A 20,981-nucleotide genomic window follows, 5' to 3' on the forward strand; every position below is an offset into this window, starting at 1 on the left:
ATATCCTCCATCTGAAATTACTTGCATACTTTGATCTCCTAGAAAGCATGTTTATTAGATACTGCATATTTCTGATCGGCATATGTGTTTGCGTGCATTTATTGCTTAAGTGTGGAGGTAAACTTGAGCCTTGATTGCCTATATCTGAAGTCCAATGTGTTTTGTATGTCGCCTAGTTTTATCATTTTTGAGCAGCCTAAGTTTAAGTCTAGAACCACCCTAAATAGAGGTCCAATACCTCTTGGACCATAGGTATGGGACGGGTAATGCACGCATAGGGTACGACCTATAATTGAATTAGAACGCTTTTAGGTAACAACTTTAACATAGTAATCGGGTAGCTGGAGATGATAGTCTGTGCCCGCTGAATAATATGAGTAACACCCCATCTTGAGGGAGTTACGGAGTATTATTTATGTTGTACGGCGTGATCCTTTAGGCTAAAAAACTTAGGACCCCCCTCCTCTTTATATGCTGTTATTAGATCTAAATAGTTGTATCCCTATATTCGCACTAAGATCTGTATTAATCATGTTGTAATAAAGTTCTGTGACTTCTGAACTCCTTTGTTTATTTGATCACCTAGCCTAGTCATAATCCACATAATCTTAAGTTCAGCCAGGACCCACAATTGTGGACCTCGAGGAGTGCCTAACACCTTCTCTTTGAGGTAACTTGAGCCCTTACCCGATCTTTGGTGACGTAGACTAGTTAAAACAGAGTTATCTACATAATAGGTGCCCTAACGCACCTTAAAAACTATTAGGTGGCGACTCTTCTCTTTTAATACCTCCTTTAAAAGAGCTGTCACACGTCGAAGCCTGCATTTCGCGAGAGAACGGGGTGCGACATACATCACATCCACACAAAGCATAGACTCTGAGTCTTTTCTAAACCTGAACATGAACCGATAAGGCCAAATATAGCACACATTCCTCAAATCTTTTTGCTCAAATGACCACTGATGTTTTCTTTCCTTAGTCGTAATAACCCACCAATACACTGATAACCAGAAACTGCACAAGTAGACAACCACGCAATCCAATCATAGACGGTGGGGCTCTCTCACTTAGCTTGAAGATACAATTACTTAACCCTGGGACCCACCGAGATTCCTTCTTCCCCATTGACATCAGCTAAAAGTCCAACAATGTATTCCAAACTCGAAGTCATGTTGCATCCAAATAAAATCCATGGACCTAGTCTCTGCCCACCATGAATTTCCAAACGTCTCCAAACTTTCCTTAAGGCATGTGGCCATCTTACCATGGAACTCATATGTTACTCTGCCACTCTCCCACTTTGGTTAAACACTCTCCTTTAAGCAACTTCTTGACTTCCGCTTTTCATACTTAACCTTCTAGCAATTCAACCACCGCAAAACACCTCCCACAAGACCTTCCTTATCCTTCGTTACCCAATTGTTGCCTCAAATACGAATCCATCTCCGTAACGGTTGAGCTAATAAATTGCCACCAACTCCAAGCCTCCTAAAAGATCATCCTTCTCTAGCCATCAACATTAGAAATACCAATTTGATTCCAAAATTGCTACACTCCGCTATCTCTGACAACCGCTTCTCCAGTACCATTTCACACTACCCTGCCCCGAAGGAAAATTGATGAAGACCATAACACCGGTGAACCTTAACGTGTTCAACAAGGACGATGACACCACATCATAATTAAGAATTCCACCACGCTCGAAAATACCAAGTCTCGTTACTCCATTATCCCAAACCTGAACATTCATAGTCCGATTGCCTTTCCTCCGCTGGAAATAGAATGAGGAACCTCTAAATTATGCACTGAGAAAAACCTCCTTTCAAGTAGTTCACTGCCTCGACACATAAACAAGCACCCTAATATTACACCAACATGGTGCGATAACAATGTCTGAACATCATAGCAATCTGCGTGCAGCCTTGAAACCATTGAAAACACAGCTACTGAGCCGAAATGATAGAACATCCTTCCGCAAGAAGACGATAATAACTTGCTCGAATGCGCAGGGAGAAATATGCTTCCCACATCTGTAGTACCACTATAACTCCTCGATACCAGATTGACACGAGCGCTGAACATCGTATAAGAATGAGTAGGAAGGATATAAAGGCATAAGCCTCAAAGGAATCAAATCACACGATGAGTAATCAAGAAAGGGAAGTGCTCCTAACAGTCATGTAGCCTCCCGAAGATAAGTACAGACGTCTCTGTACCGATCCGCAAGACTCTACTAGACTCGCCCATGACTCGTGAGACCTAAGTGAACCTAGTGCTATGATACCATATTGTCACAACCCAAAAAATTTTAAAGGTCGTGATGGCGCCTAACACTGTTGTCAGGCAAGCCAGCAATACTTGATTAACTTAATTACCTATTTTAGTATTTTGAAATCATAATTTCCCTCAATTTAATAGTAAAAGATGGAATTTCCAGAGTAAATGAAAGTATTTTCGGTGTCACATCTGCATGAGCATCAACTAGGAATGTAAAATAAAATTCAGCATTTGTCCGGAATACAAATTGGACAGAAAAAAAATAAATAAATACTCTAAGGGAGACTCTGCTGGCTGCGGGTCGTAATATAGAATGCAGCTCACCTTAGTCCCCGCATATAAACATGCCTCTGCTCTCACAAGGCCACTAGACATATATGTACCTACACAAAAATGTGCAACAAGTATAGTATGAGTACGTAAATCAACGTGTACCCAGTAAGTATCTAGCCTAACCCCGGAGGAGTAGTGACGAGGGGCCAACATCGACACTTACTAGTGGTCCAATAATATCAGGTACAGTAAAGAGGTAAATAAATATGAGGCAGAGTAAATAAGTGAAATAAACAAGCATAAAATACGTGGTACAAATTCCCCTCTTTACAATGAACTCAAGCTCTCCATTAGAAATTCCCTCCTTAACCGGAGCATATATATAGATGTAGAGGATCTCCTCAAATAGATTGTCATAATTCAAAACAGGAAAACTCACGGATGCCAATTATTACCCACGATTCCATGAGGATATGTTATAGGAAATGCCAAGGCGTACGACCCGATCCAACATAAATATTTAAAATGCCGAGAGTCGAATGGCACGAACCATAAATGCATCTATTAAACTGCCGAGGTGAATGGCCTGTTCCCATGAGAGTGTGGTACATAAATTCTGCCGAGGCGATCGACCCGATCCCATTAGAATAAGGAGCTTTGACGGGTCCTTGACTCCACTCACAAATAAACTTGTGAGTTGTAATTTATTTAACAAAAACCTTTCAATGAAACATATATATCACGGAAATATGTCGTAAGAGAAGTAAAATTATTCGGTGACTAATCATGAACTCGCGAAGTCTCTACAATAGCAAGTCTAGTCTCAAGTAGTAATGTAAAACAGAGGAATTTAATAGGCGAGAGACTGCTCAAATAGTACAGCTATAGCATGATGTGAACCTAATCCTACCCGAACAATAACATAAATGTAGTTACGTACGAGCTCTCGTCACCTCGCGCGTACATAGCCCCCACAACAAGAAGCACACATCAATATACAACACCTAGGAGTAATTTCCCCATCACAGAGTTAGACATGAGACTTACTTCGCTCCGAAGTTCCATATTCGGCTCCAAATCCCCTCTAACACCTCAAACCGATGCCCGCCTCTCCAAAACTAGTCAAACAATGTGAAAACCAATAAAAAGCACTCTAATACTCATAACAAATCAATTTAGACAAATTCCCAACTCCGCTCGAAAAGTCGATAAAGCAACCCTCTAGCTCACGTGCCCGGATTTCGAAAATTTTCGAAGATGAACTTTACCCATAACACCACAAACTCAAATATATAATTTATTCCTAATTTCATGTCCAATTTCGTGGTCAAAATCCAAAAATATAAATTTCTAGGTTTTCCTTCAAAATCCCAAATTTTCACAAATTTTCATGCCTAAATCTATGTATAAACCTTGTATGAAACTCACGACTAGTAGAAATCACTTACCTCATGCTTGGTGATGAAAGTGGTGCTCCAAAATTGCTCCTAGGTCGGCTCCCAGGGAGGAAAATGAAATAAAAATGGCCAAAGTCCCGTTTTTAAAAACCTCACTGCCCAGGCAACCTTCTTCGCGAATGCGGCAAGCACCTCGCGTTCGCGAAGCAATACCAGCTCCAGCTCTAAAATTACCCTTCGCGAACGCGAGGCCCAGCTCGCGAACGCATTGCTTAACCGGGTGACCCATCGCGAATGCGTTGCACCCTTCACAAACACGAAGGTCTAAACTCCCATGGGCCAGTTCCCCATAGCGAACGCGATGACCAATCACGAACGCGAAGCATAAATCAGCAGCCAATCAAAACCTTCTTCGCGAATGCGTGAACTCCTTTGCGTTCGTAAAGAATGAAACCAGAACCAGATATCAGCAGCAGCAACTCAGCCCAACTTGACCCGAAACAATCCCGAAACATACCCGGGACCCCGTCGAATCACACAAACCAGTCCCATAACATAACACGGACCTGCTCGAGGCCTCAAATCACATTAAACATTATCGAAGTCATAAATCGTACCCCAATTCGAGCTTAATGAACTTTAGAACTGCGAACTATCACATTCGATGCCGAAACCTATCAAATCACGTCCGATTGACCTCAAATTTTGCACACAAGTCACATTCGACACTACGGACCTACTCTAACTTTTAGAATCGGAATCCGACCCCGATATCAAAAAGTTCACTCCCGGTCAAACTTCTCAAAAACTTTCAAATTTCTAACTTTTGTCAAATGACCCCGAAATGACTTACGGACCTCCAAATCCACATCCGGACGCGTTCCCAATACCAAAATCACCATACTGATCTATTCCCAGACTCGAAATCCCAAACGTACATAAATAACATTGAAAGTCACTTCAACCCAAATTTATGAAATTCTTCCAAAACGCTAACCTTCCACAATAGGCGGCGAAATGCTCCCGGGTCATCCAAAACCTAATCCGGATATACGCCCAAATCTAAAATAATCATATGAATTTGTTGGAACCTTTCAATCCCGATTCTGAGGTTGTTTACTCAAAAATCAAACCTTAGTCAATTCTTCCAACTTAAAGCTTCCGAAATGAGAGTTTTTTTTTTAAATCAACTCCGAACTTCCCGAAATTCAATTCTGACCACGCGCACAAGTCATAATACCTGAAGTTAAACTACTCAAGGCCTCGAACTACCGAATGACACACTAGAGCTCAAAATAATTTGTCGGGTCGTTACAGGATGAGTCCCTTTTCCCTGGTTAGTGATATTTCCATAAGAGTTTCCTACAAGAATGTCTTTGGCAGGTTGTTTTGCTTGAGTATTTCTATTTTGTAGAGTTGTTTGGAGCATGTTTAGATTGCAATTGTTCTCTCTTCTTGTCTGCTTTCTTGGCGTTGGTGTTAGCATTTGAGCTCACTGCCTGGAAGGCTTTCTTTTTCTTGTTAATCTTGTTTCTAACTTGAGTAAATCCATCATCTTTTTGGTTCTCATTGTTTTTTGTTCCTCCACTATATTGGGCTTAATTCCTGCATCTCCAGAGTTGTGATCCCTCGCCCGGTTTTCATTTTCCTCGACCTTTTCATTGTCCCTGTTAGCTCTAGCTTGTTCCCTTTTTCTTGCCTTAACCTTGCACCTTTCAAAATGATGACCCTACAATTTGCATGTTTACATAAAGCTGGAACTCCCACGTACTCTAATTTTTTATCTCTACCCTTCAGACTTGATGTATCTCCTTCAATACCCACAAAGACAGAATCCGATAGAGGTTTCATCGAGTCCACTTCGACCCTAACTTTAGCCATGTGGGGTCTGGTTCTCGCAACGGTGTTTATGTCCTCCTTCATTGGAGTGCCAATTTGTTCTAATACTTGTCTTAAATTGTCCCATTTAAACACATGAATTTTGGCAATAGAACCCATATAGGGGTCAGAGACATTTATTCATTGGGGTCGAAATCGGGGGACCATTTGAACATTTGCATTAGGGATCTAGTGATTCCCATGAAACGTTGGAAATAGGCAGTGTCAAAGTCTGATTCATTGTTAAATTCAATGAAAACATATCTACCGTTATAAGACCCAATTCTTACCTAACCTTTCAGAGGGATTTATTCTATGAATTTTACCCAAATAGTTTCAATTTTGGGTCTGCCTATTGTGAATTTTCCGACCAGCGTCCATTTGCAATCCTCCGCTGTCACCCCATAGTAGTCGGAGGCGTTGAAGATGACTGCCGGTTTGCCATTGTGGTCATTTTCCTTGCAACCACAGTATTGGTGGTAGTTGTGTTTCTAAAGCTGGAGGTCCCGGTTACATCATTATAGTATGAGATTTTTGGGTCAGGTGTACCCACCAGTGGCCTTATGTTTGTAGGAGGATCCTTTGGTTGTGCGATACGCGCCTGTTGGCCGGTCTGAATTGGTTCCATAATGCGTCGCATGAGTTCACACCTTAGCTGTTGAATATGATACCGTTGAGAGAGATTTTTAGAGAGAGAATTTTTTGTCAGTCATTTGTTAACATCCTTTCAATGCCTTGTTGTGCAATACTATGGGGTTCTTGAACTCGAGACCTTTAGTTATGCAATAATGGTTCTCTTCATTGGGATGTCAGCAAGTTAGATCGCTCCAAGGGTGAAGCCTACGACACCCCTTGATGGTAATAGATACACGATATGTGTTTGCGAATATATGTTGCAAGTTACCTACCTCATTTTTCAGGTTGCTATTTTCCACTTAATGTGAAAAGTCACCTATAATTATCTTTTAGGTAATCTAATAGCGTATAATATTTTTGCATTGTTAGCATAAAATTTAAAATATTTTACCTATGCACACTACTTTAAAAGAGCGAGGACTTTTTACAATTCTTTAACCCCTCGCTTTATGTTCTGCAAGTTGCTTGCAGGTGTATTATTTTATATATAACTTCGGTTAATTTGTTGTCTATTGATGCCAAAAATGCATATAGTTAACCATTATTGCCTCATGTCTAGTACTTTTAATCGCCTTTTGAGTATTAATTATATTATTTTATGCTTAATATTATATTTTAACTATGTAGAAATAAAGCGATGTGAAGATGAAGAGATTTGGAGAAAAATTGAATAAAATGCGAAAGAAAAACAAAGGAAAATAAAATAATTAAATAGAAAAAGACAGGGGGGACACCCTTTGGTGTTTGACCCCCAAAGTATAAGACAAAGAAAAGGAAAATGCAATTCAAAGAGTGAAAATGACAAAACGTACTGGATCCAGTACTAAGGCCAACGCCTCGCGTAGCGGGATTTTTTCTATTTCGGCCCCAACTCATATAGAAGGGGTTCTAAACCTAATTTGGAGGGGATCAAACATATTTTTGAGAGGAGAACACACAACTTTTGACTAAGGGAAAGCACAGAGCTGCCGTGGAGCGAGGCCGAGTTTCATCTTTTCTTCCACCAAACTTAATAATTTTTATATTTTTTGTATGATTTGTTGTTTGGCTACCATGTCTATGTGGATCTAAATTTCACGTTCTAGAGTTGTGGTTCTTTCATGACTATTGTTATTCAAATATTGATTTTGATTTCTTGATTTATCGTATTAGTTTATTTATTCAATCTTGCGCTTAATTATTTAATTGTCTGATCACCAATTGAATACTATCTACGAATCTAGAGTTGAACTCGAAAGTGGAAATTCTAGATTGCATATATGATTGAGTAGAGCAAGTTCTTGAACCAGGGCATCGGGGAATGAATTCGCGGTTAGGATAGACATATGCTAATTGCCTTGCTTGGTTATTATATGGGAATTACAAATGCATTCTTGTTGATTCTAACTCTATAGACATATACGAGTTAGGTTAGCTTGAATAGGCGAGTAAGAACTCGATAGATTCTTATGAGCAATATTAACCCTGTCAACCAATAAACCAGATAAATTAATTAGTCAATTTAATTGAATAATACAATAGGATTGTTAGATAACCCATGACTCTAGATCATTTTCATCACATTGATAATATAAAAATCTCATCTTCCTCTGTTGAAAGTTTATTAGTTATTTTCTTTTTAGTTTAATTAGCTTAGTAACATTACTTTTGGGGTGAATCCTTGTTTAGATAATTAGGACCGTCTAGTTTGATTAATAGTTGATAACAAGTCCCTGTGGATTCGACACTTTATCTTATTACTTTATTACTTGACGACCGCGCGTATACTTGCGTGTGCGTTTGGCCGCAACAAGTCTAGTACATATTTTATTAAAGCCATGAATGACCATTAATTAAGAGGGCGAGCCAATGTGCCCAAATACGAGATCAGGCAATAATCAAGTAGATTAGCTTGACTCAGTTTAATTTGGAGAACAGCGATTAGGAAGTTGCTACTTATCCAACTGATAATATCCCATAATACGGATGTCCTGATAATCAAACAGGATAGAGGAATCTTGAAGGCAGGAAGCCAGGAACCATCTGCCACTTGATTTGCTTCTCTAAATCAGTGATTTACCTCAAAATTTTGGTTTGAGATTAAAATCTTTGCGGTGTCCTCTATAAATGCTTTGAGTTTGCAATTAACTGCTGTGTAATTAAGCATATTTGCCAATACGAGGGAGTCCAATTCTAGTTCAATTTCTGTGTTATTTGTATTTTATATATACATGTGATACATTTCTTGTAATTCTCATCCATTTCACATGGTTCATTTGTAGTACAAATACAAATTAACTGTTGATACAAGCTAAGATATTTTATTTTGCCTAATGCCTTCCACTCGGGCATTACGTTGTTTCTCTTATTACATGACTGTCTCATCTCTAAGTGCAACCACCTGATGTAGATGAGTTCTTTTTTTCTTTTTTCTTTTTTCTTTTATATCATTTCTGCTGGCCATTGTCTGGGTACAAGGAATTCCCCCTGTTCCTGCAATCAACATTACTTACGATACTTAAATTAATTTGCCAATCTTGCAGCGCTGCCGAATTTTGAAGTTTTCAGATTTTTAGTGATAAGTGAGCCATCATATTATACGAGTATATTGACAGTACAAGGTCTGTCCATTTTTGGTTTCTTAACACTGAGGGCAGCAAAGATTTACCTTTTTTAATCGTTCTATTTAATACTTTTTTCTTGTCAATCTAGTTCTTTTATTTCTTTGTAGTATGTATTATGATCAATTCCCGTGTGATCTTCCTTGCAAAAGTTTACTAATCTGCCCAAACCACTATTGCTTATTATTGCATGCATGCAACTTATAGAGTACAGAAATTTGCTGACCACTTTAATTAATACTAGTACTTAAATGCAAGCATCATACCTTAATTTTGCTATTAAAGGAAACGATAATACACTTAAGGTGCAGCATTTCTTTGCTGCAATTCTTTTGCCTTCACGATGTATCATCTTCCCACCACAATTTGATTACATTATTTTTAGTAGTGTAGGTAAGAAGAGGGAAATTTTTAGATTTCAAATGGTAATTAGAATGAGCAATCAAGGGGCGTAGCCACCACCGTGTCCACCACCTTCACCACCTCCAGCACCTCCTCCATATCCACCAGCATGCTCACCTCCTCCAGCGTAAGCTCCACCTCCACCGGCACCACTACCGCCACCACCGCCTCCATATGCTCCGCCATGTGCTCCTCCTGCACCACCACCGGCTCCTCCTCCACTACCGTATCCACCAGCTGCTGCTCCCCCTGCTCCTCCAGCATAAGCACCACCGCCGCCACCTCCATGCCCACCTCCACCACCATATCCACCGCCTGATGCCCCACCAGCACCATAGCCGCCACCACTACCTCCTCCTGCGCCTTCAGCATATCCACCATCATGTGCTCCACCTGCAGCTGCTCCGCCGCCACCACTGCCTCCACCACCTCCAGCACCATAACCACCACCCGGTGCTCCTCCAGCACCATATCCGCTACCACCACCTTCACCACCACCACTTGCATGTCCAGCATCGTGTCCTCCACCAGCATAGCCACCTCCTGCCCCGCTTCCACCACCACCTCCTCCAGCATATCCAGCACCATGCTCTCCTCCAGCTGCATAGCCCGAACCACCACCGGCTCCGCCTCCACTGCCACCTCCGCTGGCATAACCATGGTCACCTGCAGCTCCATATCCACCACCTCCACCGGAACCTCCTCCACCGCCACCTGCATAGCCTCCACCAGCAACACCACCACCAGCGCCACCACCAATGCCATGGCCTGCACCATAAGCGCCTACCTCACCCCCAACACCTACATGATCATAAGTGAGGAGTGTTCTAGCAGCTGAACATATTCCTATACCCAATAAAAGAAAGAAAACAATGTTAACAACTTTAAGCTTCGCCATTGCAATGTAGTTGAATGCCACAAAAACGACTTGGGATAGAATGCAAGAATCGGAGGCTATTTATAGATGCAGAAACGCGTCTATATGCACAAATCACATGCAAAAGAACAAGAGGAAACTCCTTTTGTCCCTACAAATTAAGTGGTCCACTTCACTAACATCCTCACAGAATTGACATCATTTCGTCTTAATTCAATCTCTACTCCAAGTAGACCAGCTAGTGTGCTTGTGCTGTCTCCCATATTCGTTAAGTATACAGTATAAATATTTCTTAATTCTTTATTTTTGATATATCTCGTAGTTGGAAGCCCGCTTGTAGTTGGAAGTCCGACTCAGTTTCATGAATTCCCCCCGGACTCTAATTATATATTTTAGTTCCACTTAATCGATACGGTTCTTTATGTTTAATATACTTTATTTTGTGTCACGTTCTCTAATTTTGAATTGGAAAATGTGATGCGTCATTATTGAATTAGGCCGATTAAGAGTAGAGTTCTTATTCAACCGGGGCTTGCTAATTTTTGAGGGTTTTGTTCAACCATGCAATATTGGAAATTCACTGATCCGACTAATTCAGATTTGAAACAGACAAAACCACTATAGCGTGCTTGAACTCGAGACCTTTAGTTATGCAATAATAATTCTTTTAGGATGTCAGCATGTCAGGCAGCTCCAAGGGTGAAGCCCAGCACACCCCTCAGTGTTATACATGATACATGTATTTACGATTAGTTATTGCAAGTTTCCTACCTCACTTTTCGGGTTGCTATTTTTCACTTAATATGAATAGTTAACTATAATTATTTTTTAGGTGACCTAATAGCATATAATATATTTTGATATTAGCATATAATTAAAATATTTTATCTGTTTAGAGTACTTTAAAAGAAATTCTTTAAAAGAGCAGGGATTATTACAATTCTTTAACCCCTTCCCTTTATGTTTTGCAAGATGCTTTTTTTTCTATCTCCAGTGAAGGCTGGTACGTATTTTATTAAAGCCATGAATGACCAGTAATTAAGACCGCGAACCAATGTGCCCATAAAGGAGATCAGGCAACAATTAGCTAGACTCACAGTGTGGGATTAAGCAATAAATTAACCAGGTTAATCTGATTGATTTAAGCAGTGATATGACTGGAAGTTTTCCATTATGAGAAATAAAATAGTAGTAACTGGAATGATAACGATTACTCCACCAATACAGTTTGAGCATTTTGAATCGACTTTATATCACTGGATTTGGAATTTTGGATGCTTAGCCCACTATTTCTTACTCTATTATCCGCGACCACATTGCATAATTATTTTTCTATGTTTGTGTCCAGCTCAATGTAGTATTAGTACCTTTATTTTTTTTCTATGTTTAAGTTTTTCGATCTAACAGTGTACACATTATTATACCATCAAATTTAGTTGACCTACGATAAATAACATATAATTGTTCATATACCGAGAATGTGAACCTAGCATTGTGTTCATTCTTCACCACCTTTAACGATTTATGTCCATTCTTTCTTAGTTCTTCATGATTGTGATGGACTGATGGTTGGATATTTCTTTTTGCTTATTCATTGGTTACTATATATAATACTGCTCCGAGTTAAATTATATCAAGTGAAATATACAAGTAAAAAAATTAAAGAACCTAATTTGAATGATAAGCAAATGTCAAGCTTGATATATATAAAGTTTAGTGATATGTGGAAATCTTCCACATTGGTATGAGTTCAACGCTTACTGTCCTCTACTTCTCCTCGACCTACCCATGTAATATATATATATATATATATATATATATATATATATATATATATATATATATATATATTTGTTTTATTTTTTTGTAATTTTGGTTAAAGATATCTCGTTCAAAATTCTGACGTGAGAAGTAAGCATAATGATTTAGGGATATGTGGGGGTATAACCATAACGCTCACAACAGTGCAAGACATGGTATTCTACTATTCTCCATGTTCTGCATCATCTAGACCTTATCTTATAGGCTTAGGGCGAGGTGATATAGTTTCTCCATTCTCCTCCTCTAATAATTCCCCTCCCTATTCCTAATGTGGTTATGGGCGGAGCTAGAAGGCAAGTACGGATTCAGCGTAACTTAGTATTTTTTGTTCAAACAGTGTATTTGTATTAAAAAATTCATTAAATATGTATAAATATTGAATTTAGAACCCACTTATTAATATTTGAAGTCGTCTTTCTAAAATTCAGAACACACAAAGTTAAAACCTGGCTTTGCCTCTGATTATGTGGGGGAGCTAATGATCTAGGAAATATAAAGCTATAAGACTTCAAACATTCATGTCAATCAACAGTGACTAAGATTTATATATCACATTAAGCCATCTCTTGTAGTTTTACGAATACGGTGAATATATAATGGGATATCTGGCGGCCTCCTTTGAATCCATTTTTGTTGAAAGGAGAAATGTTCATTTGAAGCTTAGCGATGTAAAATTCCTTTTTATTCGTATATATGACATCCGAATGATCTCATCTTTGGGAGTAATTATATATAGAAGAATTTAAAGTTTTATACATTAAAGGCGTAACAAAAAATATTTACACAATTCCTTAATAAACATTAACTAGTAATCTAATAATAAAGATAAAAATGATAGCATTAATTAAGCTCTCGCTATGCGCGGGGTGCGGAAAAGAGTCGGATCATAATGATTTATTGTATCTATCTTTACCCTATATTTTTGAAGAAAAAGATAGTCACTAATTTATTAATTCACATATTAAAACATAATAATTGTGTTAATTTTTTTTATATTATTAGTGTATGTATGTTTGCAAAGTTGAAAAATATTTTAAAGCCACAAAAAATGGAGGACCTTCTAGAGCTTCACATGCTAGAAACCACCTAAGTGGGACCTCTCCATCTTGCTTTGCTTGGTTTTAGTGGATCCTTAGCTTTCCAATCCCGTCTTCATAGCTAGTAATTGAGCGGACATTCTATTCTTCCTTGGACTACATCATTTCTTACGTCCTCCTCAGCCTAATTTTCAAGGATCAATTTCCTTATAGCCACTATCTCATGTTTTTCCTTGCGGAGACAGGATTTGAAGCTTGTTGGTTCGGATTGTAATCTTTTTAAGTTACTGGATTCTAAATTAATAATTTGTATGTATTCAATGAATTTCTTAAGACAAATATATAATCTGAATAAAAGTTACAGGGTTCGGCCGAACCCGCATTCCACACTCCGGCTCCGCCCCTGATGTTTCTAACCAGTTAATGTCATATACGCATTTTAGTTCTACAGCCTTAAGAATGAAGAATCTTTCAGTAAAAAATAATTTTACTTCCTTAGTTAAGTCTTTCTAGTGAGAATTCGAATTAGCAAGACTAATGGACTCTGAAGTCTGAATACGGGGTGCTTAAATTAAAAAACAAAACAAAAAAGTTTTTTTTCAAAGACAAAAAATATAGATCCCAAAAATAATAAAAATTAATTTTCTTATAGTACAGACTATTTTTCTAATTGTTATACTTATGTATCTGTGTTTGTACCACTTTCTAGGTGTTTTTCTTGCTGAGAAGTTATTTACTTCCATGCTCTTTCCTCTTTTTTCAAGGAACATATCTGTCTGATATATGATTAGGAACTAATTTGATGTTATTAATTGATTTTGGGAAAACTTAATTATAAATAAACCAATTGTCTTTAGTTTGACTTTGACATGTTATCGTGTTCTCCTTCCAGTGCATTTAAGTAATTTTTTGACTTTTTTTTGTGATCTATAATATTTGATTTTTTCAGATATCAAGAAGAAATTAATTTCTTTTTTTCAAAGTTGCCATTGAAGTAAAGAGCCTAGGAATAGTTTATTATGTTTTCAATTAGCAAATTAAGATTAATATGGTACATTTCATTGTTAATTAATGCTAAAAGTTGAATTTCGTTTGGTTTTTGTCAGCCTTGGTCCATTTGCTTTGGCTCTAGTTGTTTTCTGTATTGGTGCAGAAGTAAGAACTCAATTAGTGATGCCGTCAAGAGATTTGCACAATATTCAACTAGAATAATTTGCACAAAATCACTCTACACCCTCTTTGGATCAGCTAAAAAGGTTTCGGTTTCTCTAATGCAGAGTGAAAAAAGAATGCAAACCTGAAAACTATGATTTGATCAACTCCTTGTCACCCTTCAGTTCACCAGAAAGCAAAATGTATCTTCAAGGAAAACCATTCTGACGTATCTTTACAGATTTAAGAGTAGAGATAACAACCAGGGGCGGACATAACTTATAAGTTATGGGTTCACGTAAATCCAATAACTTTTGTCTAGACCTTGTAAGCTGTATATTGAAAAATTCACTAAATATATATAAATACTTGACTGTGAATCCAATTATTAGTGTATATTAACTTGAGATACGCTTCCCTGCCAATAACCTACACAGCTACATGGTTATAATTCACCATTTTGGTCAAATAGCTTTAAGCCCCAGCTCACATCCTCGCAGTGCCTCACATGAGGAACAATTTTGCTCGTATCTGTTCCCGTTTTCTTTTTGCAATCATAGTAAGGCGGGGCATGAAAACATGGCTCCAACGATGCAGCTCGAACACAAGGCGGATTATGGGCTGTCTTGTTCTCAGGCTTGTATAGGATCCAGGGCTTCATACCTCCAAGACCCTGAGCCACATAACCAAAAGTGGACCGTGCACTTGTAACCAATTTGTCAGTTAAACTCAGTAGATACATTTCTGCCAACGCTTTTCTTTCGTGCATGAGATTTTCACTTTGCTGATATTTCTCCTGACTCGGCTGGTAAACACCAACGATCTCTCCTGTCACGGTAGGATGCTCCCAATACTTGTTTCGGAACTCTTCAGCGTATCCAGGGCTTAGAGAAGTCATCAGGACGGCTATGTTCTTATTCTGCATGTTCCCCGATGGGTTGAGTACTATTGGCTTCCCCGAGTTAATTTGTGGCAGTAGATTCTCCTTCATTGTACAATCTAATATTGATCCAATACATACTTTAAAGGACCAACATCTGATTCAAGGACTCTAATTTGAATGCCTAATTTTTCATCAGCTTGGGCTAAATAAGCTTGATAGTATCTCACAACAAGCCCCCATACAGAATTTGTGGGATGTAACAGGTATCTACCTAGAAAATGGAAGATGGTTTCTTTTTCAGGAAAAAGATTACTTAATTCTTGCTCGAACGATGGTATCAAGAAAAGAAAAGGCACGAAATATTCATCCGATTTCATGACAAGCCAAGGGATTTTGCGGAGAAAACTTTGGTCCTGGTCACAGAAAAATAATTTATCTTGATCATCGTAGTCATGAGCTAAATAGAGGTAGACGGAAGGAGGTAGTATTGAGCCAGTTGAATAATTGCCTATGTTGATATCATTCTTCACCATATAACCATAGGAATGAGGAGATTTCTGATCAAAGGTACTGAACTGATTGATTATAGGAAAATCTGGAGGTAGAAACCAGGAAACCTCAGGAAAAGGTTCACAGAAGAGACCAGGCATATTAACTCCAGGATCAACAAGTAAGACTCGGTTTGTTAGAAGAGCATATAGGAAAGCAGAAGCTAAGGTTAGTATCCTATTTCCTAAACCACTATAGGAAATCCAAACAAAGTAATTACAATCTGCAGAACCTGATATGTATTGACCAGACTTGATAAGCTCGACACTTTTGTTGTATAATTCTGTATGTCCACATTGCTTATGAAGAGCCTCGTAGTTTCGTAACCTTGAGATGAGGTAAGACGATGGCTTGTGACGCAGTTCTTTGTAATATAAAGCTGACTCATATCTACTCAGACAAGATCTTTCATCAATTCCAGCAGGAAGAAGGCCACCGAGCAGTTTATCTTTTTGCACCGTCACTGGCTGATGACTACCATATTGTTCAGAAACTGAGGCTGAAAAAACCAAAAAAAGAAGTTAAACAATTAAGAAAATTGATTACATACTTTATCAGTAAAACAAACAGATTACAAGCATTTATCCAACTGTTGGATCCACAATCAAACTAGAAGAGCAAGCTTGCAAGCAAAGCACACATACATTCACACAACAAACACAAAGAGAACAAATATCTGTCTACCAAACTATGCAAGAATGAAACAAGTAACTGGTCAATTATAAGTAAACGACATGATAATGCCCCACATAAAGAAAGTTTAAATGACATGAACCTGATTCTTCTGCTGCCAACCTTGCTTCTCAGCGTTACCTTTATTATTCTACTGACTAAATCTTCAAAAGCATTAGGGTCTTTTTAACTTTTCCTCACATTATTAAGACTACTGTATGAAACATTGAAACCAGATATGCTAGTCTAATCCAAACTACTAAAATGAGATCAGATATGCTAGTCTAATCCAAACTTTTCCTCACATTAATAAGACTACTGTATGAAGATAAAAAGTAATTAGGAGATAAAAACCAAAAGCACATAAACAGGCTGCATATAACAGCCCATGTGCATATGTGTTGTATCTATTCTACTTATATATGGCAAACTTGATCAACAAAAAGCTAAAGAATGGGGAAATGAAGTGTACCATTTGGAGGTTTAACATAAAAATTTCTAGCTTCAGCCAAAGTCCTGAGGCTATCATTTTTTTTAATGCAGATATGCTGGACGTTAAAGAAGTCTTTAATACATTTTATTTGCATTTTGTAAATTTTCTCAAATGATTAATTCTCTATTTGTTGGTTAACCTCAATACTAATTCAAAATTTCAATAACCTAGCAAATAAAGATAACACGTGCAGCTGCTAAAATGAATGCCTCTACCTCAGTGTTTGATCCTGTTGGTTTCTAAGTTCAATTTCTTTGGGAAGATTCTGATCGCGGAAACGATGCTAATCAGGAAACCTCTGAACTAATTATATGCCAAAATTGGACATTAAGATATTCATTTTATTTGTAGGTGTTGGAAATATATATATAATCATGTTATAATTGCTCGTTTTTCATGGATTAATTAAATGACGGAAGGAGGGGGTCGGAAAAAGACATCAACTTCCGGAGAATATATAAATGGGAGTGACTCCAAATGAAAAGTATTCTCTTCGGTCTACTTTATTTGATTTTTTTGCCTCTTTTTTGTGGTCTATAATATTAAATTTTTTTCAAATATAAAAAAGGAATTAACATCTTTTTTTCCAAAGTTACTCTTGGAATAAAGAACCAAGGAGTATTGGTTATATTTTCAATGAACAAATTAAGGTTAATATGGTCAATTTTGTTATTAATTAATGTTAAAGGTGAATTCCTTAGTTACAATAAAACAACCAAAAATTAATTAAAGTGGACAGGAGGTTAGTTACAATAAAACAACCAAAAATCAATTAAAGTGGACAGGAGGGAGTAGTAAAACCTTGGACGAAATTATTTGTGTGGGCAAATAATACTACTCTAAAGAGTGAGTTATTAGGTGAAACTAGTCTTCTATTTGTAGACTCAAAATTAAGCCAAAAACCAGGCCAAAATGGTGTAGGATTCTGCTAGTGGCAGAATCCTAGTCCTACTCAAATAAAAAACTTTTCATCCAAGTCACTTTTACCCAAGTATGTCAAGGTTTTTACATGTATAACAGTGACCATAGAAATAATAAGAGGCTATCAATTATAGTATCAATTGAAAATTTTTGAATTAAATGCTGCTATAATTAATCATAGTTTATTCCATTAAAAAACTGCAATTGAACTCCTTAATATGAATTTTGAAATTCACCAACACTTATTTTAACTCACCGTGTTAAGATTACAAATACCAGTTAATTAAACTAAATCACTGATAATTTAATTTAATCAACTAATTAAATCTTTTATAATTTCGCTTAAACTATTTCATGTCACAGATACGAAATTTCCGGCCAGGTTTTCACATGAAAACTTATAAGCTTACATAAAGGGGTATTATCAAACTCAAGGCCGAGTCACGTATTCTGTCAACTAATTATTATTTCACAAATGCTATTTGTTATTGTCCAATCTATTAGGCATACACTAACTCTGAATAGAGTTGTACCTTTTGATAAATCAAAACAATAAATAAATCACATTGATCATAATAACTATATCAAGATTATGTGTATAAGCTCATTTAATGAATCAGAGAAAATGTTTCATATATATTCAGTACAAAAAATATCTTTTCTCTATGTGGTCCGTTCAATATACACTAAGTATATTAGCACAAGAAGTTGGAGTAAAACCACTCCCAAAATCAAGATAAATTATACTTTAATCTTGTGCTACAATCATAAAGATATTTTGCCCAACAATATCTTCGATTGTGAACATAGTTTATTAATTATGAGAACTGACAACTTTTATGCATGAGCTAAGACTCCATACACTAAATCGTCTACTACATAACTAAAGGACACACATGTAACAAATGATCTATTTAAAATAATACTTTATTGAATTGAATAAATCAAATAAATAATTATTCCATAAAGAATAAAACATAATACTATAGCTAAACCGCATGGTTAATAGTATATCACAACAATTTCCTACTTAGACTCATAACCATACGTCTACAACTCTAATATATATTCCTTCTACATGCTTGTCAAAAATCTTCTGTGGCAAGCTCTTTGTAAACGGGTCTGCCAAATTGTTTTCTGACGCAATCTTCAACACTTTTGCATCACCTTTCTGAGTTATGTCCCGAATTAAATGATATGTACGCTCAATATGCTTACTCCTTTTATGGCTCCACGGTTCCTTCGAGTTTGCAACTACACCACTATTGTCACAATAAATTACATTTGGTGCTTGAACCGAAGGAACCACATTAAGCTCTTTCAGAATGTTCTCGAGCCAAACAACCTCTTTAGCTGCCTCAGAGGCAGCCACATATTCGGCTTCCATGGTGGAATCAACAATACATGATTGCTTGATACTCCTCCAACTTATGGCTCCACCTCCTAAGGTAAAAACATATCCTAAGGTAGATTTTCTAGAATCTCTAGCTGACTGAAAATCTGAATCAGTATAGCCAATGGGTGCAAGATCACCTGAGCGATAAACCAACATATAATCCCTAGTCCTTTTCAGGTACTTGATTATATCGCCTTTATCTTTTCTATCTCATAAGTCGTTTTGGGGAATGATGCCTAAAAGGAATAAAGCCTTTCTTGGAATCTTGCATGCTAAACCTGGTGAGAATAGTATTAATATAAAGTGCCTGGGATAAGCCTAATATCCTTCGCTTGCGATCTCGCATAAGCTTGATCCCAAGGATATATGTCGTTTCTCCCAAGTCCTTTATATCAAAACGCGAGGACAACCACTCCTTTACTGAATTCAACATGCTCACATTATTTTCTATGAGCAAGATATCATCTACGTACAAAACCAAAAATGTAACTTTATCTCCAAACCACTTCTTATTGACACAAGACTCATTTTCACATTAATCAAAACCGAAAGTTTTAATCGATGTGTCAAAATAAGTGTTCCATGATCTAAAATTCTATTTTAATCCATAAATAGATTTCTTTAATTTACACAACATGTGCTCATTGGCTCTTTTTATGAAACTATTTGGTTGTGCCATATAGATGCACTCCTCAAGACCTCCATTAAGGAAAGCTGTCTTGACATCTATTTGCCAAATCTCATAATCGTAATGAGCAGCAATGAATAAGAGAATCTTAATGGATTTAAGTGTGGCTACTGGCGAAAAGGTTTCCTCATAATCGATCCCTCCTTTTTTATTAAATCATTTTGCAACAAGCCTAGCTTTAAAAGTTTACACTTTTCCATCCACTCCTCTCTTTTTCTTATAGATCCATCTACAACCAATGGGTTTGACTCCAGTAGGTGGTTCTACAAGGTCCCAGACTTGATTGGAGTACATGGACTCCATTTCAGATTTCATAGCAACAACCCATTTTTCAGCGTCTGTATCAAGTAGTGCTTCGTCGTAAATAAGAGGTTTTGTATTAGGCTCTTCAGGAATTCTATCATAAGATTCTTCCAAGAGTGCAAACCGGAGAGGTTTTTTAATAATTCTCCCATTACGACTAGTCACTACAGGTACAGTTTAATTTTGTTGTTGAACCGCAACATCATTTTCCTAAATTAAAGCCTCAATATTATCTTACGCGCTTACGGTGATGTGATACTATTAACTTCTTCCTGAAGTGCAGGCTGCACAATAATTTCATGTTGTTCAACAATATGAGGTTGCTCAACATTACTCCCACTACTTTGGGGTAGTGAGATTCCAGGCAATTGCTCTTGTGTGTTCTACTGCCTATTTACATTTCTCCCACTGTGTATGTCAACATTGGCTTCCGGGATACATTCCGAAGATTAATCATTAGTTACTCCATTGCTTAATTCCTGGAAAACTAGTTTACTTCTAGGATATGGTTCATTAAATAGTCCTCTTCTAAAAATCTAGCATTTGTTGCAACAATTACCTTCTTTTCTTTGGGACAATAAAATAAACCTCTTTTCGTTCCCTTTAGATATCCAATAAAAATGCATACTTCTGTCCTCAATTTTAATTTATCCGCTTTCTATTTCAGCACATGTGCTGGACAACCCCAAACCCGAATGTGCCGCAAATTGGGCTTGTGCCCAGT

The 20,981-nt window shown here is 37.3% G+C and overlaps 1 protein-coding gene and 1 pseudogene across 1 annotated transcript; both read right to left on the reverse strand.

The window, feature by feature from the left end:
• Positions 1 to 9,223: 9,223 nt before the first annotated feature.
• LOC107816805 (uncharacterized) lies at positions 9,224 to 10,410 on the reverse strand. Its single transcript, XM_075244114.1, has one exon. The coding sequence runs from the start codon at positions 10,361 to 10,363 to the stop codon at positions 9,506 to 9,508; it is 858 nt and encodes a 285-aa protein (XP_075100215.1). The 5' UTR covers positions 10,364 to 10,410; the 3' UTR covers positions 9,224 to 9,505.
• A 4,213-nt stretch (positions 10,411 to 14,623) lies between these two features.
• Positions 14,624 to 19,422, reverse strand: LOC107816806 (galactoside 2-alpha-L-fucosyltransferase-like; annotated as a pseudogene).
• Positions 19,423 to 20,981: the final 1,559 nt, after the last annotated feature.

The sequence above is a fragment of the Nicotiana tabacum genome, chromosome 22, assembly GCF_000715075.1.
Source record: "Nicotiana tabacum cultivar K326 chromosome 22, ASM71507v2, whole genome shotgun sequence".
In the NCBI taxonomy this organism is placed as follows: domain Eukaryota; kingdom Viridiplantae; phylum Streptophyta; class Magnoliopsida; order Solanales; family Solanaceae; genus Nicotiana; species Nicotiana tabacum.